Here is a 25827-nt window from a genome sequence, read left to right as displayed (position 1 = left end):
TACATGGTCAATCATAATTTATTCTTATGCTAAAATGTACAGCATTTTAAGTGACTGACAAAAGGAGAAAAGTCATAAATACAAGAATGTCATTCTGTCCCGATTTGTGTGCACATAGCCAGGTATTTCCCCCCCCCTGTTCTTACCAGCAACTCTGTACAAGTACAAAGGCTACAAAAGAGCAATATAAACAAAAACACAAGTACAAGTTGCGTTTTACATGCAATCCATTAGCTTAGTTTGGTCTATTCACAGGCTCTATTCTTCTACACTTCGGTAAAATATAAATCCAACATTTTATAAAGATAGAAAACAAATCTACAGATGGAATGAAAACGTAGCTTTAAAGGCATTATGTAAAATATCAACTTTGGACTAAATTTATATTCTTCTTTATTGTTATTTATCGTTATAATCATTTAGTTCTTTTAAATTCTTCCACACTTCTGGACATCTTGAAATGTTTTAGAATTTTTCAGGGTACAAACACTGAGATATGCTTTGTTATTTTTGACAGAAATCAGTCTGCTTTATTAAACAGAAAGCTGCCTCAAGGAGATCTGTTACAAAAGACTTCAGAATTATACATACATAGCAATAAAACCTCTCAAACCAAACAGAAAACAGGACTAAGTTTACATTTTTTTTTTTTTACATTATTAGAATTAACAAAATATAGTTTCATCTTTCTCCCCGGGAGGGGAAACCTAATAAAGGCCAGATATTTTTAAAATGGCTTGCTATTAAGCACAACACTTGTACAGTACTACTCAATGCACTGTCACTAACAGAGACTGAAGCATGCTAGTTGTCACTTTACAAAATAAGTACAATAATTTAAATATACAAAGGCATGAGTATAGTACAAACTAATCGTCAGCACTGTTAGACAGGTACACTGAACAGGTTCATACAGCCACTATTTTCCACTTGTAGCAGGCACATTAAATGGCTTCATTTGAGGCTGCTACACGACTGCAAGACCACCGATGAAATCTCTACCTCTGAGCTCTGAACCCACCCGGCCTAAAGACACGTCAGAGACACTAACACTAATTAAATAGAATTTCATCGTAACGATGTAAGGCTTCCCATCTGGAGGAACAAAAATACTTCTTTTTTTTTTTTTTTTTAACATTAGCTTTAAAGTTTACTCACTGATGAAAATTTTTGCATTCTTTCCAAGTGCTGCTGCTGGTTTTTAGGTAATAAACAAGAAAAAAAAAAAGAAAAAAAAGAAAAAAAAAAAAGGAAAACAAGGCCAGATCAGTGCATGTTTGAACAGCAAAATGCACGTGAGAAGAACCAGCTCAGTCCTGCGGAGAGTTACCGTCTGATAAAAGGCCCCTTCAGGGACTGCTTGGACATGCCTGTGTTCATGTAACCATGGTGACCAGCTGGAGTGTACACCATGTTGCCATGTGGTGGAGCCTGCATGGACTGCTGGGGGTATGGCTGTGTTCCCATCATGCCCATCTGCATAGAGTACTGGGGTGACTGGTTCATATAGGCATGGTTGCCATGGTAGCTGCTGTTCATCATGGGTTGGCTCATGCTGTAGCCGTTCATGGCGTTGAGGGAGGGCATGTTCATGGAGTTCACGTTGTAGGCTGGTGCCGGCATGATGTTCATGCTCATGTTCATGCGTGGCATGGCGGCCAGCGTCCTGGACGGCGCCTGCATGGTGACAGTCTGTGGCGGCCGGGCGTACATCTGCTGCTGGTGGTGCGACAGCGGGGCCGATTTGGAGCGTGCGGAGATGTGATTCTTGGAGGCCATTTGGGGCTGGATCCGCTGCGAGGGCGGGATGCCCATGTTGCGCTGCAGCATCATGGGAGGTGGCGAGCTGAGGTTTGGGGGCGGGGTCATGGTGGCCTGCACCTGTGGGTTGGGGACCCTATGAGAAGTCTGGGACAAGGACACCAGGCTCGAGTGCTGCGACGACAGCGACGGGGTGTTTGCATATGACGTGATGGGGTGCGAGGCCGAGTGGTTGAAAGGCAGCGAGTGAGGATGGTCGATGAACGTGTTGGTGAACTGCTGCAATTTGGCCAGACTGAGGCCGGACGACTGGGAGTAGTGTCCGCTCCCGTATTCCCCCTGGTGGTTAATCCTTTCGTAGAGGGCGAAGTTGGGGTTGCCGGACTCGGGGATGTCGGCCAGCTGCATGGTGGTGGTGAAGTTGGTGGGGATGGCGCACTGAGCCATGGGCTGCTGCTGGCCGTGCTGACTGTGTTGATTGTGAAGGCTATGCTGAGCGTGCTGATTGTGCTGGCTGAGCTGATTGTGCTGCAGGTGGTGATTGTGATGGTGACTATGCTGGTTGTGGGGATTGTGTTGACTGTGCTGGGTAAGCTGATTGTGAGGACCGTGCTGATTGTGTTGGCCGTGCTGATTGTGGGGGCCGTGCCTGCTGTGGGAGCTGTGTTGACTATGTTGGCTGTGCTGGCTGCGCTGGCTGTGTTGACTGTGCTGGTTGTGCTGGCTGTTGCTGGGGGGCCGCTCCACCACCACGCAGCCCTGCGGCGACTTGACGTTGCAGTGCGGTGGGGAGCTCAGGCTGTTCTGCTGAATCATCCCGCAGCTGCCAGGGTTAACGGCAGCCATTTGTTGGCTCACGGCGCAGCTGCTCTGGGGCAAACCACTGGAGGGGATGCTGCCATAGGAGCAGCTGTTCTGGGAGGGGCCTGCCCCACAGATGCTGCCCCCCATGGTCGAGTCATAGCTGCTCGGGTTCTCATAGTTCTCGGTGGTGCTCTCGATGCTGCCAAGATCGCTGAAGCCACTGTCCACAACCTGCTGGGAGTGATCAGACACCGACGGCACATCCATCATGGGGCTTGTCTCCATGTTGTGGAGCGAGGGCACCGAGATGGCACTGTGGTCAGGGCTGATCTGAGTGTATCCGCTGTCCAAGATGGAGACGGCTGGGCTGCTGACAGACCGCACCGACTGACTGGGATGGGACTGCGCGGAGGAGAGGGGACTGCTGTGGTCTGACTGGGGGCAGTCATCGAGCGAGGTGAGCTGGGGACTCTGGGCCACGTGGGTGTAGGTCTGCAGGTTCCTGCAGGGCTCCTGGCTCTCAACACAGTCCTGGTAAACATTCTCCCGCTCGGTCTCCTGTGTGAGCGACTGAACAGCTTGGGCTGTCTCTGAGTCAATCTCTGCACAGACTGGGGGATCCTCCCTCAGCAGGGGACTGAGCGCTCGCCTCTCTGCAGGCGGAGGCGGCGGTTGATCTGGACGAGGGCTGCTGGGGTTTTCTTCTTCTGAGTCGGAGTCTGCAGGATTATCAGAGTCTACAGCAGCTATTGAAGCTACGGCAGCTTCCTCAGGTTGAGATGTAATCACTGTTGTCTTTGTAACAGCATCCTCAGTACTCTCTGCAGCAGGAGGTTCTTCTTCACCACCCAACTCTGTGGAAACCTGCTGACTCAACTCAGAGTCATTGTCTTCTTGAGGCTCTAAAAAAGGTGGCGGGGCTTTGGGCGTGTCTTTGCAACTCTGTTCCAACTGTTCCGTGCTGCTTTCAGGACCTACTGGTTTACTGTGACTGTCATCTTCATCGTCTGCATCCTGATCCTCTAACTGCGCCCTTTGCTCGTCCTCGTCCTCCTCTTCCTCATTATCATTCTCCAGCGATACGACCCCCTCTGTGCTGCGCTCCGCCTCTTTCTCTGGGGCGGCGTCCTCCTCATGTTCGCTCTCCTGCGCGTTGTCTTCGGGTGGTTCTGGGGAGTCCTCTTTCTCTGCGGGCTGTGGGGACACGGCACCAGGAGAAGCAGCAGGCGAACACACCGGCGAGGCTTCGGGGGAGCTGGATTTCTGCGAGCCGGCGTCAGCGGGACTCGGAGGCTCCGAGGGGAGCCTCACTGGCGTGTCTGGACTAACCGAGCCTCTGTCTGCTTTGCTGCCCTCGTCTGCACTGAAAATATCCTCCTCTGGTTCATCTTTAGCTTCGTCAGTTTGAATATGATGCTGTTCTGCCTCCATCGGAGTTTCAGGGGGCGTGTAGAGGTTCAGCTTGAAGCCCATCTTTCGCTCGTTCTTTAGCCTCCATTTAGGAGGGCCACGTTTCACTCCCTTGGGCCAGCCTTTCTTCCGTTTTACTGGACGAGGTTTGCTGGGTCTCTTTGAGAGAATGTCAGCTCCTACATTTCAAAAGAAAAGAAACATTTTACGGTATACGGTATTTATGTATTTAGAACAACACTATAAATGATCTTTTGAGAGAAAATGTGTGTTACAGAGTGTTGAAGAGTTCATGCAGCAGATACCTTCATCCCAGTGTTCAAGATTGTCTTTCTGTGCATTTTTCTCCAGCCTTGGGCGACCTCGCCGCCGCTTTACTGGTGTAGTAGGTGTTTTGTCCTTGTGTGCCTCCTCCTCTTCTTCCTCGAGCTCACCCACTCTGCAGGTGCGCTCGAGTAGGGGCATCGGACGCTCATCTTCCGAGTGGTCGAACGGCTCGTTCAGCACCTCCGTTGTCTCCGAGATGGTTTCTGTTGTTACGCTGCTGTTGATTCTTTTTCTTTTTCGGCCTCTCTTCTTGAGAACGATATTTCTCTGAAAACCAATAAAAACAGGCTTTAATGTCTTCGGAGCGGAGCAGTTTTGTTCGAGCTGAAAACTAGGCCACTAGGTGGATGACCTCCGTGAAGCTTCTGTGCTGAACAAAAAAATGTCAAAACCGCAGTGGAAGACTAAATGTTTGAGCAATGCAGCCTAGTGTGGAAAACCACAAATGTGAAAGGCAGAGTAAGCATAAACCACAGTCTATATTTTACATTCTCCAGTTGTTTCCCACTGGCTGCCTACGACTTAACTGCTCTCCTCTCCCAAATCCTTCATAAGAAGAATGTGAAATCAATACTACAACTAATGCATAAAATAAACTCCGGCGGCCACTGTCATTCTTTTTCTGGTTTCCAGACGGTTTTCGTTCAAGAAGGTCTCAATAACATGATGTTGCCAGCTGTAATATTATCTCCAGCACAAGGGGGCAGTGCCATATAGACAGAACAGATGTGAGAGGCACAGAGAAGGGCAGTAAATTAACCATGACCATTGACAATAGTACAAGGTTTAGCCTGCACTGTCTCGACACCAACAGAGAAAACACAATCTATTATCTCCAGCTGCAGGCACACAGGGAGGCTCCAGATGACAGGAGAAAACCACAGAAACCTACAACTCAACTCATGAATATTTATCAAACCTCACCCATCTCATCCGAGTACACAACATGGTCCTTAATGAAGGAAAACATCTAGATATAGATTCAACTCCACTCAGTTCTAAAATAAAACTCCACACAAGAGACGTACGCAGAGGGAGCATGAGTCACATTAACGAACACTAAAAGTCACCTTTCTCTTGGCTGCGAGCATCGCATGAGCTTTTGTCAGGATTGGTGGTGAGCCATCCGAGCCATCAGAGGCGTCGGAGTCATCATCGTCATCGTCATCGGCCTCGTCATCACTTGCTTCGTCCAACTGCTGGATGCGCCTGGTCCAGGAAGGTGCGTGGCGGCGCTCATACGTCCTGTAGGGAACTTTGCAGTGGACCTTCGTGAGAGGTTGCCGGCTGCCGTGAGTCATCATGTAGCCCTCTCTCTCCTCTTTCTCCCAGCAACTGGCCTGCTCCTTCAGCCGCTCAGCCTGGTAATTAAACAGACAAGACGCATTATCTCTGGGAAAGGCGCGCACTTGGATTCAGCATCTGAGCAATGAGGCTAATGGGAAAACAAGATATTGGAATTAACATCATGACAAATGAATCACCGCAGGTTTCTCCCGATAATAAAAGCACCATCCTGATTGGATGTCTGCCCGTCATGAAGAAAACATTTGTGTTAAGCAACCGTGGAAAGATTGCATTTCATGGAATATTCAGCACTATCAATTATGTAGTGAACTGATTTAGGGCAATTTTGCACAACATTAGATGCCTGCTGACAGGGAGAATGCATTTCCCATTAACGGCATCTATTTGAACTCCCCGGCTAATCAAACAAATATTCACTAACAGCATTGCAGGCAAGTGTAAACAAACACCCGGTGTCTCTTGAAAAAAGCAACCTACATCCATCTCCGCCTCTCTCTCCTCCTCAGACAGGACGGCGTTCAGGGTCGTGGAGGGCGTCCAGCGCAGTGCATCTGGGTCCACCTCTTTCTGACGAGGGTTCGTCCTCAGTCTCTCCATGTGCCTCTGAATCAATCGCTCTCTTCTGATCAGCACAATCCTGGGTCAAAGCAGGAAAGAAAAAAAAAAAAAAGCACAGCACTTGAGCGGGAAGCAGCACACCACGCAGACGGGAGGTGATGGGTGGTTAAATATGAGCACAAAGACAAGCTCTTTGGGACAGCAGGTGCTCCATGTCCTTGGGGGTGCTTAACCTGACTTACTTCTGTCAATATTCAGCGGCATTAATGGATATGCTGTTAAAAATACCCGCTGGCCTGGATAAGTCAGACAGCACACAGAAGCGGCAGCACGGGCTGAAGGAGACCGCGGCTCTGAAACTGACCTGCCATCCTGTCTGTCAATCATGCCGAGCTGCTGGAGAGTAGCGGCGATGTCGTGCGGACACATCCCAGTGGCCCTGCTTATTCCTTTAACACTGATGTGTTTATCTGGGTGCTTATAAAGGTGCTCCAGTATGACACTTTTCCAATATGCCAGGTAGGATAAGCGACCCAGATCTGACAGAGGCTTCTCCGGGGAGCCGGCTTGTCCTTCTTGCCTGGTGAGAAGGTAACCTAAAAAGACACAATTCAAACACAAAAACAAAATACTTTAGTCAAGCTTGAGGCTGCTGCTGGGTTATTTTAGATTTCCATTCAATCCCCTCCCTTATGGATTATATATTCATGTAAGGATGTGACACCGAACCGTGGCTGGGATTCACCTTCAAATAGCATAAAGGGAGGAAAAAGGCAATCAGCTTTCCACTCCTTCAACCTCTGTCAGAAGCTATGATACATGCTGGCAAGGGCAATAGAGGAGGTTGAAAGAGAGGAGTAAAGACGAAACAAAGCGACAGAGCGAAACAAGAGAAGCAGCTGGATGTCATTGCTCACAGGAGACTGCACTTAGGAGAGATAACGTACACAAAAAAAAAGAAAAAAGAAAAAATTTATACTAATATGTATCTGTGTATAATTAGTTTTATAGCAGCCCTGTCAAGGGTCATCCATTATGAGCGGCATGAAATTAATTAATGTCTTTTAATGTGCACCCACTACCGAGAACCAAACAAGCAAATCTAATCACCAAACAGTGAACACATAATATTCCAGTAATCACGACAATATTCATTACTAAAGCTAAGAAAAGGGGCCTGTGATAACAAACACTCAGGGAAAAATATTCAAACAAATTAATTGAAAATGTAATTTTTCACTCTGTGTGTCACTTTACAAGTATATTATCATTAATAAAGCAAAACTAAGCAGCTACAATGAGAGCTTTGATACGTGATTCTCACACAGAGACACAAACGCTCTGCTCTTAGAGCTACCTGAGACAAAGGGTTCCTCTAATACAATCCAATATAACAGAAAATCTTAATCTAAACAACTTCCAGCTCCAAAGCTACATTTTCCAATAAAGCCTTCAAAGAGCTTCCAACTCAGCTGTGTTCAATCTCCCTTAATCCCTGTCTTTGTTATCAGCACACTCTCAATATCACAGATCCTCTCGCATCTCTGTGTCTCAATGGTTCCCAAAGTGAACAGGAAATCAAATGCTCCATTACCGCCCGCCTCCCTGCACTCACTTCTCCTCCTTCTCTTCCTCGCACACAAAGTCGGCAAAGAGACAACTCTTGAAAATAATAAAAACGCATATAATGACAAAAAAACAGGCTGCCTAAACACAGAAATCCACTCTAGGCAGCAACTGTTTTCATAAGTGGACCACAAGGCTTTAAATATTGTATGTGGTGCATTTACAAGACAAAAACATGAAAGTAGCATCAATGCCTCTCTCAAGTCGAGTACTGAGGTATTTTCAATGGAAAAAGCTCCTTAGCTAGTGCCTGGGTGAAATACCACTGGCCATCTAATAATATATGCAGCCACAATGGTATGTTTCTCACTCCTAATCTTCTGTGATTGCCTAAGCACTGTACATGAAAGCTCTTGATTAGGCTCCTTCAAAGTCTTAACAAAATAACAGCACCTTGCCACGAGCAGCAAATTCACCCTTTAATCTGAAATTGTGTGTAATGACCGACAGGGAAAAAAAAACAAAAAAAAAACTGAGTTAGGTGGTCTGAAAAGGCATTAAGGAACTTACTGAAATCAATAAGGAACCTTCCAAATCCTTGCCTTTGGTACTGAGGCATGATCATTATGCAGGAGACATTGTACTTCTGCTGGCAAAGCTTTTCCTGAGGGAAGGAGAAACAGATCAAGTATGTCAGAGCTCTGCTGAAGCTGGCAATTTACTGCACCTGCCATTGTCCTTGTCTACAGCTGCGCACGTGCACACGCACGCCACATACACATACACATGGGCTAATAATTCACAATACAAAGTATCACTGTGAGAATTACACGCCACAAATACAGATTACTTTTATTACCAGTTAATATCTCAGTTATTGCTTTTGATAATTTTGACAATTTGTTGTTTAGTCACAAAATTGTGTTTTTCAAATCCCAAAGATGATCAGTTTAGAACAGAAAAAAACCCAACATTTAAAAAGCTGGAACAAACATTCTTGTGACTAATGAGAATAATCAGATCATCATTTTAGCACTACTGTGAAGAAGCTAATATATCACGACAAAAATTGACAAATTACAGCATGAACTTTCTGTATCAGTTTCACCATTCAGAACTGATTTGTGGTATTCTTTCATTTCCCATAAAATCACTCTGTAATTCTTACCTTGGAGAAATAGCCCACAAGATGACAGCCTTTCTCATCATTCTTTGTAAGTATGTAGAAGAGGAAAGGCTCCACATCATAATACAAGGTCTTGTGATCCAGGAAAAGCTTGGCTAACAGGCAGAGGTTTTGGCAGAATAGTTTGCTGACATTTCCATCAACCTAAACACGGAATAAAAAGAGCAAGAGGACACTGTTCAAACAGTTCTCATTTTTTTTCTCTCTCTCTCTCCTCCCACCCAGACCCATTCAGCGGGATCTCATGCAGCATAGAGTTATTGCTTTATTGCTGTAAAGGGAAGCTGACCTCAAATACGGAAAGGTTGTCCTTTCTGTAGATTTCATTGGCTGGCGGGTGGAACCAGCCACACTTCTTTGTGTGTCTCTGGAGAATGTTTTTGCTTCTCATGTACTTCAGACAGAACTCGCACAGATAAAGCTTTTGTAATCTGATGAAGACAAAAGGGAGAGCGGCGGTTTGTACCTCGGCATGAAAGGCTTCATAATAGGATGCTGAAATAAATGCAACTCCATTAACAAAGAAGCGGGAGTTACTAGTCACAATAAATCAGCATTACCTTGAATATTCAGGCGGGTAAGGTGACGAGTACCAGGTTTGAATCTCGTACTTCCCAAATTCAATGACAGCGGGGCACCGAATGGCGTCTGTGTTCAGCAGAGATCCAGTTCTCTGGGTAAAGATTTCACAAAGGCAAATTGATAAAGAAAGTGACCCAGATAATTCAATGTGACTCGATGAGTCTCTCAACAAAAGTCTGAATAGTTGTATTTGAACAATTCAGAAGAGAATTGAGCTCCACTGGTCTCACATTAAAAAACAGACAACAACAAAAAACTAAACAGATCACATAATTACCACGATCCAGTTCCTCGCAACATGTGGGTAACTGCCTGGCTTTCAGTATTCTATGACTTTGTAACTCTTAGAAAAAACATCTATTTGTATTGAAGCCATTTTACATATTAAACTGTTAAAACAGTCAAAATGTGACGCGGGAAATTCTATCAATAGTTTTATAATTCGTTTTTTCTTATATCCTGGTAAAGAAACATCCATGTACATTAATAAAGACCCAAATACAACTGTTAATTAATGATATACTAATACCAGAGGTATTTCAGAGATCAATGTCGGTTTGAAACTTGATTAAAAAAAAAATCCCATGTGGGGAAATATTAAATCTGAAGCTATTAAAACAAAAGACATTTTGAAGAATAGGAAGACTTAACCTGGATGAATATTTTCTTAACTTGCTCGCTCACTCTAAAAAATGACTCGAATGTCTACTCATGGAAACGGGAGAGTAAATCAGGCCTGGAGAGAAGTGATGATAACAGACGATAAGGAGAGACTGGAATAATATCTTGGAATGTCAGACTAAAACAACAAATCCGTGGCCCTGCTGGTGAGCGTTGTGCTGGAAGGAAGGACATAGTATGATAATGTGAGGCTCTCGAGATTAAACTTTTATTATAAAGTCCTCAGGAAAATAAATAAATGCTGGAGACCGTGTGATTTATTTAGTATAAACAAAGCTGGCTTTTTCATATTTACCGGACTCGCTCTTTAATTTTTTATAATGCCAAGTAATTAGATATTGAGGATATTTGGACTCGAAGCCGTCTGAAACTGCAACACAGTACATTTGAGAAAACTTGCTGAAGTCACATCACATACAGTTTTACTGTTGGTCTATGCTTTTGTGGTCATCATGTCAACCTAAGAGCTTATCATGTATCTAAATATAAGCGTCTTGTTTTGTCCCCATTGTTTTCACCTGAGCTGCGATTTCCTGAACGTGTGCGAACGTGTCAACGTCGTCCTCCGTGACGTGGTCTCGAGACATGGCCACAAAGTTGGTTTGGGCCTCCTGCTTCACATGCAGCTCGCCGCTGTGGTCTGTTACAGGCACAATAACACAACATCAACACATCAGACAAGCCCATCAACACCGGCCTGTTTCACTCAGCCGTGGCTGAATAATCTCATAAATGCATTCTATGCAAATGTGCTTATACTGTGAGTACTGCTGCTGAGCCTGTTTGAGGCTGTGTCTCTGAGGAATTTCATAATGTATCATCTTTGCATGTTTATATGAAAATCCCTAATGTAATGAAGTGAAACTAAATCACTCTAATTGCGTAACCGCTTTCATGTGCTTAGTCATCCACCAAGACAGTTTCCCATGAATTAAGAAGCAGATGCAGTGAAGGGAGCGAGTGTCGACATGAAAAGCAACTGATGTTGGAAAGCAGGCAGTAATTTTATGAAAGACATCAACACCATGACTTAACCACCAAAACAAAAACCCATTACAAGTGGAAGTGATGTGTCATTAACATATTTATGGAAATGTGCTGCTGGAGAGAGTGGTGTTTGTGCAGGATATTGTTAGGAACTTCTCGAAACATATATCCGTTTGTTTGTACAACATGTTTTTTTTTTTTTTTTCTTCAAACTGCGACTTCACTCCTGAAGACAGTGAAATGTAAGGGTTACTGCACTTCTGGCTATAATCATCATGTCAGCTCTGAGTCAACTTGGGTGGGTGAATCACTGGGTTGTATGTGTCTAATGACCGCTGGAAGTGAGGCTGAGTGGAGACAGTGGTTTCAAGAGTGAGGGTGGGATGAGGAAGAGGCGCAATGTGACTACAGTTTCTACGAGGTAGCGATCACAACGTGTACACTACTGCAAAGGGGTCAAGGACAGAGCAAAGGAGCAACATGAGGGAGTTAGTGGGCCATGCACTATGACAAAAGCCAACGGGCGAGAGGATGGAAGCCACGTGAAACTTCGCAGCCAAGTCAAAAACGCAACGAAACTGTGTTAATAAAACTCAAAAGAATTCAAATTAGGAAGATTAGCAGTCGGTTAGGATGCTGAGGCTGTCGTCTCAAAGAAAATATTAGCTCTATTCTGGGAAAAAACAACAACAACAACAACAAAAAAACAACATAACTGCGAGAGTCAAGCTTTAAAAATAAAAAAAATAGAAGAAGAAGAAGAAGCTTATAGGTGTGGAGACGCAGGTCTTGGCTGGAATTTCGAGCCTTGCTTACCATGATTATTCTCAGGCTTAATTCTTCCGTCTGTCAAGTCTCCCTTTCCTGGTGAAGGGGCTCCCTTCTGGGGGCTCACTTTATACCTCAGCCTGCCTAGTGTCCTGTGCTTTTTAAGGAAAGGGTTACGTTTGAAATGGCTGACCATCTTAAACGGGTGTCCCCTGGGTCGGCCCGGCCCGGCAGATGTGGAGTGTAACCTATTTTTATTAAACTCATTCTTTCCCAGTCGCTGGGGTCCCGATTTGGACACGTGGGGAGAATCCTGCTTATGGGGCATGCGCGTGGGCGGAGCGTAGCAAGGTAGTCTCTTTTTCCGCGACTGTCCCTGAGTAGTAAAAATGTGAGAGAGTCCGTCAAAAAGTCCCTTAAGTTGGCTGCTATTGCAGAGGCTACTCAGGGAGGGCACACTAGACTGGCTGGAAGAGCTCTGGGGCGAGTTAGCGGAGGTGGAGCTGTTGGACACCTGCAGGGGGGGGCTAAGTCCCGGCAAAGTGGAAGCGGGAGGAAGTGCAGAGGGCGAGGGGGTTATCTTTTGAGAAGTGTCAGCAGCGAAGGCAAACGGCTCTGGTGGCTTGGAAATTTGGGGCGGACCCTTGTCCCTAGAGCTTAACGGTTTGGCGGGCGAGTCTACGGATACAGCTCGCGAGCGGCGGCCCACAGGGGAGGGAGTAAAGAATTTGGAAAGCCCGTCGATAAGCCCTTTGGTTTTCTTGTTAACAGTGAGTGTGGCTGGGGTGGGGGTGGGCGTGGGAGGGGGAGTGGTGGTGGGAGTGGAAGTGGTGAATTGGGTGGCGTCGACCGCACAACAAGGGCCTGCAACGGCCAATCTGTCTCTGGAGTCCTTCACAGATGCAGCATGACCAGATGAAGGTGTGGAACAGACGGTAATCTTTTGACCCCTACCAGGTGACCCCCTTCCTCCAAGTGCTACCATGGAGCCGTCACCACTGGTTACAGACCTGCCGGGACGAGAAGAGCAGAGTCAACCACAGAACGTCAGCGTTCACCCAATGCATCAGCAGCAATCATCATCAGGGATTTTATGTTGTGCAGGGATGACAAGCTCAGCTCTCAGACATAACAGGTTTAGCTCAGTGAATAATCTTCACAAATTCACACAAGTTGTTGATTTTTTTTTTTTAGGTCAAATCCAAGGAATGCATTCAAAAAAGCCTCACTGAATTCGACAAGGCTTCAATCAATATTAGCATCCACCTCATAATTAGATTTTCTCTGCAATCTCTCTCGACAGTTTTTTCTCTTTGCATGACCTTGATGAATCGACACAGGTGTTACTTCGGGCGTGTAATAAAATAAAATAAAAAACTGAAATGAGCAGAAGCTGCAAACTTATATTTCAGTTTTAAGACTCACTCCTGCAGCCCTGAATCTATCGAGCATCTATACTTTCTAACAATTCAGAAAGAAATTCCCAGTCAACATTGAAAAACATATGCAAAAGTAAATATATATTGTGTTACCTCAGCTACCTGTAAAGCTTAACAGCAATATATATATATATGTAAATAATATGAATCCACAAAAACATAAAAAGGTTTCTTACATTTATTCAGTTTGTGTTCAAAGTCTTCCTCTAACTTTTATAACCGCTGTATTTTCCAGACTATAAATCACACTTTTTTTTCAGTTGTTTGTTCAGTCACGTGGGGGTTTGATCCCCGATTTCACATTGTCAATATGCTGAAGTCCTTGAGGAAGACACTGAACTCTAAATTGCTCCCAATGGAGGCTGAGCTCCTGCGACGGCAGCCGTACTGAGTGTGTGTGTGTGTGTGTGTGTGTGTGTGTGTGTGTGTGTGTGTTTGTGTGTGTGTGTGTGTTTGTGTGACTTAACAGAGTAAAATGCTTTAAGGCTGCTCAAACTATGGACAAAAAGAACGATATCAGTATATCAGCTGGCTTAATGCAGGTCATGTGACTTTCCAGGAAGTCATCAATGAAATATGGACTTCGGTGACGACAATTGTGTTGGAATTCAGAAAAAATAACTTTATAAAAAGGTGTTGCTTCACAGGAAAAGACATTTAGCCAATGTCCTCGAGGGTAATGTGGAGTCTTTCCAGATTAAGAGATAAAGCCAGTGGATTTAGAAGTAATGAGAACTTTTAAAAAGAGCCTCGTTATCCCAGGTGATTTTTTTAACAGATTAGTCTTTTCACAGATTTCAAAAAGAAGTGCATCCTACACACCTGTGATTTTTATAAATATTTTCATGACATTTACAGACGGGACTAATGCTCAGGTGCTACATATAGCCTGAAACAACAGACAGTCAGTGTTGAGTAAGACAATCGGCTTCTGTCCGTTGTGATGTACGTTTGCATTGATCAACAAAGCTGCAAACATTTTACTGTTCAGATAAAAGTGCAAACGAGTGTGTCAGCACAACTCCTGTGTTCTCAAATCTTTGCAGCTAATCCAATAGATTATCTCAAATAGGCGTTCCACTTTATTAAAAAGAAAAAAACTGCTGATATTCAGATAAAAGTGCACTTACATTCTTTGTTTGAGCTTATTTCTGGGCCTTCCGATTGGCTTTGCATATCGACGTTTGATCTGATCGGCTTTCTTGTGCAGCAGTTTCTTCCCATTCTCCTTTGGCCTGCAGACTTGGCAGATCCAGGTTCCTGGAGGGGGTCCAAAAAAATGGAGAGTAGCGTTTGGGTGGGTTCATCAATTCAGAGGACATACAGTACATTCATTTGAAACATTTCCTTTAATACCGAGAGCTGGCAAGAATCCCTCCAGCTCACAATGACAATCAATTACTCAGCACAAAGCGAAAATCCATAAGAAAAACATTGGGTCAATTCTCAGTCCAGCGAAATAGACTTCGTGTCAGCTTGTTGAGCTAAGCTATGTGACTTGTATGAATTGCCTGCCAAATATCCTACTACAGTACGTGCACCATCATTACAAGCGTCGCTGTAGGGTCAGTACTGTAATCCAGAGATAGCAAATCTCCCCGGGGATGCTGGAATAATTTGATATGCATGCAAAGCTCCTAATAAGCCACCGCTGCTTCTCAGTGTGCTGAGTGACAGCCCCAAACGGCCGTATGTGAAGAAAAGGCTTTGAATTGACAGCAGAGGGGGGAAACGGAGAAGCCAGACAGTGTAAACACCTCACCTTTTGGCATTCTTGAAAGCGGCGGATCGCAGCATTCCATGTGAAAACCCCGATCACATGAGTCACAGAATAGCATCTCATCCTGAAAGGGAACAGCAGGCATGAGTGAGGGATGTCCCAGTTGCATACATGTAACCCCTCCATCAATGAAAGTCTTTAAGAAAAAAAAAAAAAAAAAAAGCTCAATTATGCCCAAGAGAGGCTTTACAAATCTCGACTAATCCTCTGGGATGTACAAAATGGGATCTACCTTCAAGCCAACAACACTCAAAATGGTGTGTGTTAAGATGTATGCATTATACTCACAGCATTTTTCCCCTGTATTCGACAGGAGCTGCAGGTTTTGCATTCAATACACTGCCACCGTAATCTCTTCACATTTGAGGTTAATTCGGGGGAAAACTTCAGACATGATGGATGGCCTTCAAAATAATCAAAAATGCAAATTAGCATTGGTCTTTGTTTTTCTGGACTGTTGACTTTGTCACTGAGCTACAGACAAGGTTTGCCATTATTAGAGACAGCCAAGTTAAATATTAACATATTACATCATTAAAAACAATGGCGTGCCTTGTATGTCCACAACACTCCCCTCCCAACCGCCACAAGTCATGTCTAAAAACAGTATGATCAAACATCTGAGCCGCTAATTACAGATAATTTGATCTTAATGAGGCAGAAACAGAAGCAGCACTCATTCTAATGGAGGCCGATCCATGAAAGTCATGTAAAAGCTCGCCGTCTCTCTCACCCGCCACCCTCTCATGGTTGTAAAACAGCTGTTTTACAGTGAGAGCACAATTTGTGTACACTATGAGTGGTTAATGAAAACCACCTCGACGCTACTTAGTCAAATTTAAGCTATAAAAATGTCACCAGGAGAACAATTCCTTACGGCATTTAAAATAATTGTTCAAACATAAATGACTCCTAGGCAGAGGTAATTTTATGGGGGGGGGGGGGGTTAGCAGTTTTCTGTGGAACAAAAGAACACTAAAAGAAATGGCAACAATCTGCAGCTGGAAAAGGGTATATAAGTGAGAGTGCTCTATAAACCAAACCCGGGAGAGCAGAAATGACTTGCTTTCAGATTCTAATGGTCACTCGACGCATCTGCACCTCTGAAGGTTGTCCGCAATTTGGATCGCCTCATTCACTCAATCTGAACAATTGTACTTCAAATAGGTCACTAAAAGGGAAGTGAAAATATAAATGGCAGGATGTGACATCTGCCTCACCAACGTTGAGAACTGCTGCTTCCCAGGCTGGAGGATTTGATGATATATTGTAAAACGGAAGGTTTTTTTGTTTAGTTTTTTCCCCCCACTAACATTCCTTTAACTGCCATGTCCAGTGATTACTGTGACTGAAACAGATTAACCACCAGACAGCTTTTTCGTAATCTTACCATTAAGATTAGCTTGCTAATTAGCCTGTGCCATGTTTTAACTCTACTGCAGCGAGGTAAAGGCAGATGCTACTCAAAATACTCTTCTTGAGTGATTTTTCCTGTGATGTGACGTTATCCTCTGATCCGATGGGAAGATTTTTTACATTTGTATGTAACGGACGTGCGACTTCAGCCCAAACTGTTTATGACAAAGCTTCCTCTGATCGGAGTATACCCCCCCCACACACACTCCCACAGCCTATTTATATCTCTGCACTCCTGGTACAGAAATTCTAGAGCATGAGTACCACCCAGACTTTTCTGACCCTGCACCAGTTGTTGTGTATCAGGTAAAACCAGCAAGCAGGGTTAACCTTTAAAAGGACCGAGAGAACATGTTTTGATCAAGACGTCCTCCACAGCCAGAGGTTACAAATCAGACTAAGGGGGTAAATCATCAAGCCGCAATAATTAACTTGAGCTAAACTACAATCAGGGGCACTTCAGGTCAGTGTCTTCAGAAAGAGTAAACCTTGCATTCATATTATACTATTTACAATTGAATGGATTCCCTGCTGCACTAACAATCTCACCAGAGAGACACAGCTGAATGTTTACATGTTATGCTTTGGCAGTTTTAATTGTGTTCTCTGCGGCACAGAAGAGTAACTGGCCTGTGATTCAAGAAGCAAGGCACAAAAAGAACTACGAGTTGGGTTTGCGATTGTGCAAATTACAACCATATTTAAAAATGTCATGATTATGTTTTGTGAATTTGCCTGAGAATCTTATTATTACAGTCAACATGGCGTTTCCTATTTTGGATAATATTGAATAGTATAGAAAAAGGAGCATGATGGCATAGTGCTGCAGTGGTTAGCCACGCTTAACTTCTGAAAGATCCAGCTATGAGTGATGTTTGCATGTTCTCCCTGCTCCTGTGTGGGATTCCAGCAGCAACCTTAGCTTTTTGATACGATACAAAGCCAAGCTCAATGAATACATTGATGACTCCAACTTGACAATAGATTTGAAAATGTTTAGAGGTGATTGTTTGTGTGCGGCTGGGCTCGGGAACCTTTCTATGTGGGGTTTGCGTGTTCTCCATGTGGATGCCTGGGTTTTCTTCAGAAACTCCAGCTTCCTCAAACAGTCCAGAAACACCCGTCTGAGGCTAATTGGTGACTTTAAATTGTGTAAACCTTAGTGTAGGTGACCTGTCAGATAGGATAAGCTCAAATTGTCTTTATAATGAGGCACAGCGGTATAAATACTATTCCAATGCTTCAATAGTTTTAGGAAGACATGCAACCAATATTCTCTATGTATACTGTTGTTTCTGCAGTCTTGTTTACAGAATGTTATGGCCTGTGGAAATGTCCAACAACTCAAGTGTTACACAGGGCGACTTACCACTGCTCCCACAGTCTGCACAGGACAGAAGCTGCTCTGGCCGTTTGTCCCGATTTGACTCCTTCGTTCCAAGACAGAAACTGCATATTGGGATGGGGTCGACCCGAAGCTGGGTGGGAACACAAACAGAGACAAACTGTTTAAAAAACAGAAATGGGCACAGGCTGCGTATGTTAGTGGCTGAAAGCCTGTTTGTTTTTGGTCATTTAATCTTGTCGGGATTTCTTGAGATCACTGTAGCCGTACTGCCGGTTGAGGCGAGGACATGAAAACCAGCGTGTGGATTTAATGAAACAGCCACAAAAAATATCAGCTGGAAGTAAAAGCACAGAGAATGAGTTCTCACAGACTAGGAATGAATAATAAATGAATCTCATCCTCAGAGATATGTTGCATCTGAGATCCACCTCCTTTATCCATTACATCTGAATGAGTAAGTGATCTTAGTAATCGTAGTTTAAGGGCTTAATCCAATTCTTGAAGCTTGCACTCCAGTCTGAAAGGATTAACCAGCATGTAATCAAATTACCAGAATAATAAAACATCCTCTCATTGTTACTGCCATGATCCACTGTAAATGTTGCAAGTCTCAGAACAAACACTCATTTAAAGGCTTACGGTTAAGTTCAGAAGAAGTAAAATATGAGCTCAAGGTTTAAGAGGATTTCCACATTGATCACTCAGAGTGAAGAGAGGCCGACTTCACAGACAGCAGAAGAGGAGTCCGCGTCATCATTTATGTGCAGCAACCAGTCAAAAAGCTACAAAATCTGAGGCCGCAATCAAGGCCAGACAAAACTCAGACAGCTGCAATATGGCTTCAATAAACTTGTCCCCTTTAACTATGAGATCATATTCAAAAGGCAGTGGAAGAGCAACCAAAACGCCTCAGCTTCCTTTTCTGCTTCATCAGTTCTTAATAGGAAAAAAAACAAACTAAAAACACTCGGAGTCTCATGATAAACGACCCACCTCATCATCGGTTTACACACTCAAGCCTCGCCGATCGACTCGTACTTTAAAGGCCATTCGGGGGATGCAAACATTTAGTTCCTGTTTCCATGAAACGCGTCGGCGTCACAACCGCAAACAAATCTGCATCTTCTAAATCTCCCGTAGTTCTCACCTCATCCCGACCTGTATCTGAATTCAACGAGACTCAATCTTAATTTCTTTTTAAAGGTTTTTCCATTCATCAACCCACACGAGACAGGAGCATCCTTTCAACCTGTCGCATCATCCAAAACTGAGCCCCGGGGAGGAGAGCGGCAAGGATTTAGTAGCAGTTTGGTCTTTGTTTCTGGCTGTTTGGGGCTGCATCAATTAGTTGTTACGGTGAGGGGAGGCGGTTTACTGCCACATCAATGATTACTCTATTTTCCAACCTGCCAGGTCAATATTTGAAAGTGGGCACTGGCATTAGAAGCCGACTGCTGCTTACAATGATGTGATTATGGACATAAAAACACGCGAAACACTAGTAAATGGTGAGGCTCCACTTGTAGGATTTGACAGTGGCTCAAAGGTGACCTATATCATGTCTCTGGTCTGGTTTTTACAACTTTAACTTGAATATCTTTGGATATCTGAGCTGCACATTGTTGATCTGCTAGAAATGAGCGTTATAAGACATTCTGAGATAATTTAGACTCTTAATTTGTTCTGAAAATGTTGCATCTCACATATAAACTCACTATTTTTCTTCCCAGCCGGCACCAAGATAAACTCTTTTGATACAAGAAAAAAGTGTTGATTACAAGCTGTGTGACTTTATCACTACTAAAAGACGCATCTGACAGAAAACGTCTAAGTGCGGTGAACACTTCAGTTATTACATCCCGTTTATGCAGAAGGGTTATTAGTTTTTTTACTGCTCAAGAAGAAAGTTTGAGTTCTTGAGAACTACATATGTATGTGAAGCTAATGTAAAGTCTGAAACTGTTCATCAGTGCTAATGTGCAGTTTGTGTAGCCTCCTGAGCAATGCTGATTTTTCTTTTTCTTTTTTTCCATGTAAAAGTCTTAATAAGACTCCATGATGCATTCTCCACTGACTGAGCAATAAAGTCTGATTCAGGAAGTGGATTAATTTCCATTAGGAATATTCTTAGGTCTGGTGATTAAAACCAACAGCAATCTGCAATCTGTGCGGCACAAAGAAATGTGAAAATAGAGAAACAAACACAGCTGAAGAGACGCTGATGATTTACTTGGGGATTCTAAATTAAGTACATTACAGGAAATTATGCTGCTTCAAAAGAGCAGGCTGTCCTGAGTGAGGGGGTGGGGTCCTATTAGAACACTGCTGCTGGAGAGAGAGAGAGAGAGAGAGAGAGTGAAAGAGAGAGAGAGCTCAAGTGGTTGCATAACACAGCAGGAAAAAAAACAACCCCTCATTCCTTGCCTTTGTTCCTGCCAGAGTCTCTTCAGAATCTAATAAACTCTAAACCAAGACTGCTCTTTTTTACCTCAAAGTATCTCTTTTTCTCAGCACACACACACTCTCTCACACACACTCCTTCTCGTTGTGCTTCAACAACACAGCAGACAGAGATGTCTCATCCTTTGAAGTGAACGGTAAACCTGGACTTGGCGAGGTGATGTCATCAGGCCCGGAGCAATAGGTTGAAATGTTCCAAATGGAAAACAGCAGGCCTTCCTCGGCTATGAGAACCGTCGCAGGACACTGTGTCTCTAAACAGTTCTCGGTTTCACTCTTGGCCTGACCACAGACACAGTCACAGTTGTGGCTGCAGTATCAAGGTGTCGCTTCCTGATTATTCACTGTGAAACTGGTGGGGAGAGCGGTGACGTCTCTATAGCCCGATTGCCGCTTCGGCTGCACATTTTGTGCAGACCGCACTTTTTTGTCTTCAGGAGCCGCAGCAAACCATATCCAAAGAAGTCTTCACAACAAACTCTTTGGACGGCTACAAGCTGCACTTTGGGCTACACAATGAAAACTATTTTCCATCAGGCTCTCCGCTGCACTTGACAGTGTCTTAAAATTGCAAAGCAAGTGCAAAAATTGCTGTCATTTCACAGACATTTGTCTGCAGCATGCATTAGTGCTAAGCACCAGTAAAAAAGACACAATCTCCACAAACTATAACCCACCGCTGAGGTGCCAGAAGCAGTGGAAACAATGCAACCTGGAAGTTTGTTTATGTGCCTTTATTTCCTCTCTGGACCTTCCCAGTTGGCACAAAGGTCATAACAGCGGCACGTACTCTTCTCCACTCTGTGAAATTCTCTCAACCCCGTTGCAAATCACCAATAAAATATCACAATTCTCCCCACTAATGCTTTGAAACTCACAAGACAGCCAGCCACATCCTTTAAGGTCATTAGGCTCGAGTTACATAACCTGTGGGAAGCCTACAGCAGACTGCCTACCACACACTGTCAGCATGACTTTCTGATTATCCCGGCTCTCTTATTATGGAGACCAACAGAAACACAACCCCCAAAGGGACACACTCTAGATGGCGGTGTTTCTGACCTGCCAAGCCCGAGTCTCAAAGATTAAGACCGCAAATCGTAAAATTTCTATTGAGCAAATTCCCCTCACTGGAGGCCAAACTTTCACCCTTCCTCCGTGGTGAGATCATATAAATGCTATCATTAAAGTTCCAAGAGGCTCTAACTTCACCCAAAACAAAGCTGTGGTAGGAGTTAGAGCTCGGGTTACACATCACCGGCACTATCAACGCAAATATTTCTGATACACGGGTCACAGGGATGCTGGGTGGTAACAGGCCGGAAAGCTCGATGGAATAGATGTGAAGAGGTGAGAGTGCGGAGGCCAAGCTGTGAATACCTGGTCTCGCTCATGGGGGAGGAGAGTCACTGACGACAGGACCAAGTGGGAAGCACTCGGACACCTGGAGCTCCGTCCCTCCACACCGCCGTGGCTGAGCTTGTAGCGCGGGCCGTTCTTTAACAGCCTGCCGTTGTTAACCGACCGCTTGGCGGCCAGCCGCAACCTCTGCCGGAAGGCGGGGTTGTCGATAATGTTTGCGAGGTCATTCTGGTTCCTCAGATACCTCTCGATGTTCTTCAGCGAGGAGCCGTGGGTATCATCCAGGCCTTCGATGGCCCTCCTAAGTATTTTATTCCAATCAATATGGCGCAAATCGGTTGAATTCCATATAGATTCCTTTGATGGCACAGATGTGTTTGCAGGCAAGATTGATCCAACTCTTCCGGGATTTCCCGGGTCCTTGTAGGAAGCACTCCCCTTATTAGTAACCTTGAGGATAGAGCCATCGTGAACACTTAATTCCAACTGCTCAAGGACTGTTTTCTTGTCCAGTCCATGTGACGTGGCCACCGCATGACAAATTCTCTCCTCGGAGGGCCTCTGCTTCTGCCTTTTGATTTTCTGTATTGCTTCAAGAATCCACTCCGTGTACAGAGGGTTTGCAAGTTTTACCATGGTTGAACAATTAGCCTCACAAAGATGTGATCCATACAGATTCCCCTTTTCTGCTGCTGAAAAATCGGTACATCCACATCCTTAACAAGGTCAAAAAAAAAGGTTATGTTCCACGACAGCATCCACACATTTCCTCAATCCTGGGTGTCTTGACGGTGAACTTGAGGGAAAGTTGGCACTAGTAAATCCCACAATGGTTGTTTACCAGCTGACCTTGAGCTGGATTTATTGAGATCCCAGAGCGAATCTAAAAAAGGAAGCAGACAAAAAAAAATAAAAAATACAAATTGGTCAAAGATAATTTGCTGGTTGCAAAGTTGCATGCAACTTTCATCTTTCTTTTTTTTTTTTTTTTCACATCATAAACATGTCATGGGCACATTGGATATAAAAGGGGTTGAGCCAAAGGAATGCAGGACTTTTAAGATGTGCTAAAACATGAGAAACAGATGGATCAAAACAGATGCAGGCGCTGTCATGGCTGCTAAAGAAATCAGAGTGACTTAATCCATAGTCTGACACCATAATCCACACAGCAGAGCAGATGTCCATTTTCAGAAGGGACTGTGGAGTTTTCAGGCCATGACAGGTAGCTCGAAACTTCTGGAGGGGGATGTAGAAAGAATCTCTGGAAACCTTTTCGACATTAAAACAATATATATATATATTTATATATTAAAAAAAAAAAAAAAAAAAAAAGAAGAAGAATATATCATAAATTGACATGTATTCCCGCGGCACGTCGTGTTCCCGGAACACCTCCGTGAGCGTTTCGTTATCTAACGCAGGAGGGAGAAGAAGAGGAGAAAACAACAGAGACAGAAAAAAGGGGGCTCACACGTAAAGTTTTAACCGTTAGTTGTCACACGTACAGTCGAACGTTCACTTCCTGACAGCTGCCGTTAAACGTCCGAGCCGCGTCCGCCGCCGCCGAGCCGCGAGGAGCGGAGCCGGTGACGAGCCGCGTAACGAACCTGGAAGCGTCGCTCCGCCGGAGTTGAGCGGATAAATGACAGCGCTGCCAGCATTACTGATGTCACCTAAACAGTCGCCATTTTGTTACAATGTTGTAGTTTACATGAATCCGACATGACGCTGATTACAATCCAATGGAGTCTCATTAAACCTCACCTACACTAATGTGCCCTCCCCAGCAACTTCAATATTGGCTGCGGAGACGAGATCCGATTTCTGGTTTGATAAAGCACATGTCAATCTTTATGTATGAGCGGAGCGCGAGCGGCGCGGCACTGGCTGTGTGATCTGTCACTTCCCTCCATTGACCCGCCTCTTAAGGTGCCTCCGCCGATCAACCGATATCATTCACCCGCAACACTCCCAATATCTCCGCTTACAGCCCGAAACCGGGCGACGGGACACCATCGAGTTATAAACGCACGATGACACGCGTGAAAGTGGCCGTGGGACGATCGAACCACGTGAATATTTAACGTCGTTCGCGGGCGTTTAACACCGGCCCACCTTTACTAGGATTCCTCCTTGAAACAGTTGGTTACACTTGAAAGTGATTTGGATCGTTTTAGACTTTAATTGGCTGTTTGTTAAATCTATCATTTGTTTGCATAAAACCCGCAAAGGCTCACTCACTCATTTAAAGTGGAACTCGTCGCATTATCATCACATATAACATATTTATTATTATTTTAATAATTCCAGGTAGCATATTCAAGACTCCTGCAAGGCAAAAAAAAAGAAAGAGCGAGAGCTGTCGCCTTTTTCCTCTCCCTCTTTATCTGCCTCCTTTTCATTATTTTCCCCGAGAGAGGAGTCGCAATCCTCCTGATATTTAACATCCAAACTCCGTGAAACACACAGCGATAAATACACGTTATGTTAAGATGTTTAAGGAATAAAAAAAAGTGTCTGTTCCCCCCCCCCCCCCCCCCCCCCCCTCGAGTCCGCGACAGGAATTATGAACGCCCCGTGTTGCGCCGCACAATGATGGCATGACCTCTTTTATCACCATTAACTATCAAATATCTCCAATGAGGACAAATAGTGAGCCCTGGAGGGGTAAAAAAAAAAAAGAAAAAAAAAAGAAGACGTCCAGGAGGGGGGGAATACAAGTTAAACACGGCAGCTGGGAGAGAGGAGCCCCCTTCATCATGTATCGCTCCGCTCTCGTTTTCTACATTATATTAGGAAATGATACACAGCCTCCTCCTCGGGGTTTTTTATCTCTTTGCACCGTTTTGTTAGACGTTAAACACACCGATCTCAAGGCAGAACAAATTAACTTTCATGCAAGGATGAACATAGAACTAGTAGGTTAAAAAAAAAAAAAGAGAGAGGTTAAAAAGAAAAACGGGGGGCACACAGGCTACCGTAAATATTTGCTGGTAGTTTTTTTTTTTTTTTTTTTTTACCTCTTCAAGTTTTCCCCCCCTCGGATACTCCTCTTCATTAGCGGGGAGACGTCGATGGATAAAGCGAGATATCCGAGCGATTTGATGGGATTTGATCTCTTAAAACGAAGGCTGAAAAGCTCGCGCCGAGACATGGAGAGGACCTGATAACAACTAATTGAAAGGTTAATCTACATAGCAGCCTGTGACAAAGTGGTACCCTCCCCCTTCTTCTTCCTCCACTGTAGACATCCTACTTCAGTGTAGTGGAGCGGACCGTCGCCCCTTTAGTGCGCTCCTACAATGATATTGTCAATTTCACTTTTCCCCCCCCTCCATCAACACATCCAGTGATGAGCCTGGAGGAACTGTTTTCTTTCCTTTTTTTTTTACACTTCATGTTTTCAGTGGAACAGCCTCGCTAGGCTACATAACATTTTTATGTCGTAACACCCTATTAACATCAATACCCTATGGGCATTTTAAACTTCATTCATATGAAGTGCTATCCTCAAATATGATTGATTCTGACTCAGTGTCATAAATCAACACTTATATATATATTTTTTTTCTTTAATGAGCTTCTTTGGTCAATATTACCCACAGCCATAAGGGATATTATACACCAAGACCCTAATCTGTTAATTAACTTCCCGAAGCCCAAGGAAAAGCAATAGTTGTTAGCAATAATGTAGATCATTAAATTTTCAGTTTTTAGATTTGCACTCCCCTCGCTCATTCACCAACTCTTTAGCAACATTAGAAATGCCAGAAAGCTCATTTTTCATGCAGTAACGCGGATGTAATTAGAGAGATAATTGGTAACTTCCCATCAGATTATAAACACACACAGTACTGTGCAAGAGGCTTTTTAAAAGATCTGAAATGAAAACATTTAACCCTTGTAAAAAGACAAGTTGAATGAGTAATTTGATTTGGATCCATTTAATAGTTGTCATGTTAATCGTCTTGTCACTTCACCATTATGTTGCTTCTTCATCAAACACTCTTCTCATTACCTTGATGACCTTGATGTTTTCTATTGACCTGCATGCGTTTGCCCCATTTGTAGGATTAATATC

The 25827-nt window shown here is 44.1% G+C and overlaps 1 protein-coding gene across 4 annotated transcripts; it reads right to left on the bottom strand.

The window, feature by feature from the left end:
• kat6b (K(lysine) acetyltransferase 6B) lies at nt 1-25079 on the bottom strand. Of its 4 annotated transcripts, none has more exons than XM_080474823.1 (17): nt 24767-25079; nt 21762-22626; nt 17943-18051; nt 15446-15561; nt 15140-15221; nt 14508-14637; nt 11987-12948; nt 10702-10823; nt 9481-9593; nt 9210-9351; nt 8903-9064; nt 8305-8398; nt 6533-6764; nt 6088-6247; nt 5373-5663; nt 4281-4569; nt 1-4154 (listed from the first exon to the last, which is right to left on the bottom strand). In XM_080474823.1, the coding sequence occupies exons 2-17, from the start codon at nt 22377-22379 to the stop codon at nt 1327-1329; spliced, it is 6450 nt and encodes a 2149-aa protein (XP_080330949.1). In that variant the 5' UTR covers nt 22380-22626; nt 24767-25079; the 3' UTR covers nt 1-1326. The 4 variants fall into 4 exon arrangements, with proteins under 4 accessions (XP_080330949.1, XP_080330951.1, XP_080330948.1 ...); XM_080474825.1 differs by having other exon boundaries at nt 12893-12948; XM_080474822.1 differs by lacking the exon at nt 24767-25079 and adding an exon at nt 23252-23522.
• Nucleotides 25080-25827: the final 748 nt, after the last annotated feature.

This window comes from Lipophrys pholis (genome assembly GCF_963383615.2).
Source record: "Lipophrys pholis genome assembly, chromosome: 1".
Taxonomy (NCBI): Eukaryota; Metazoa; Chordata; class Actinopteri; order Blenniiformes; family Blenniidae; genus Lipophrys; species Lipophrys pholis.
Note: the sequence above shows the minus strand (reverse complement) of the source record. Positions and strands in the feature narration are given on the sequence as shown.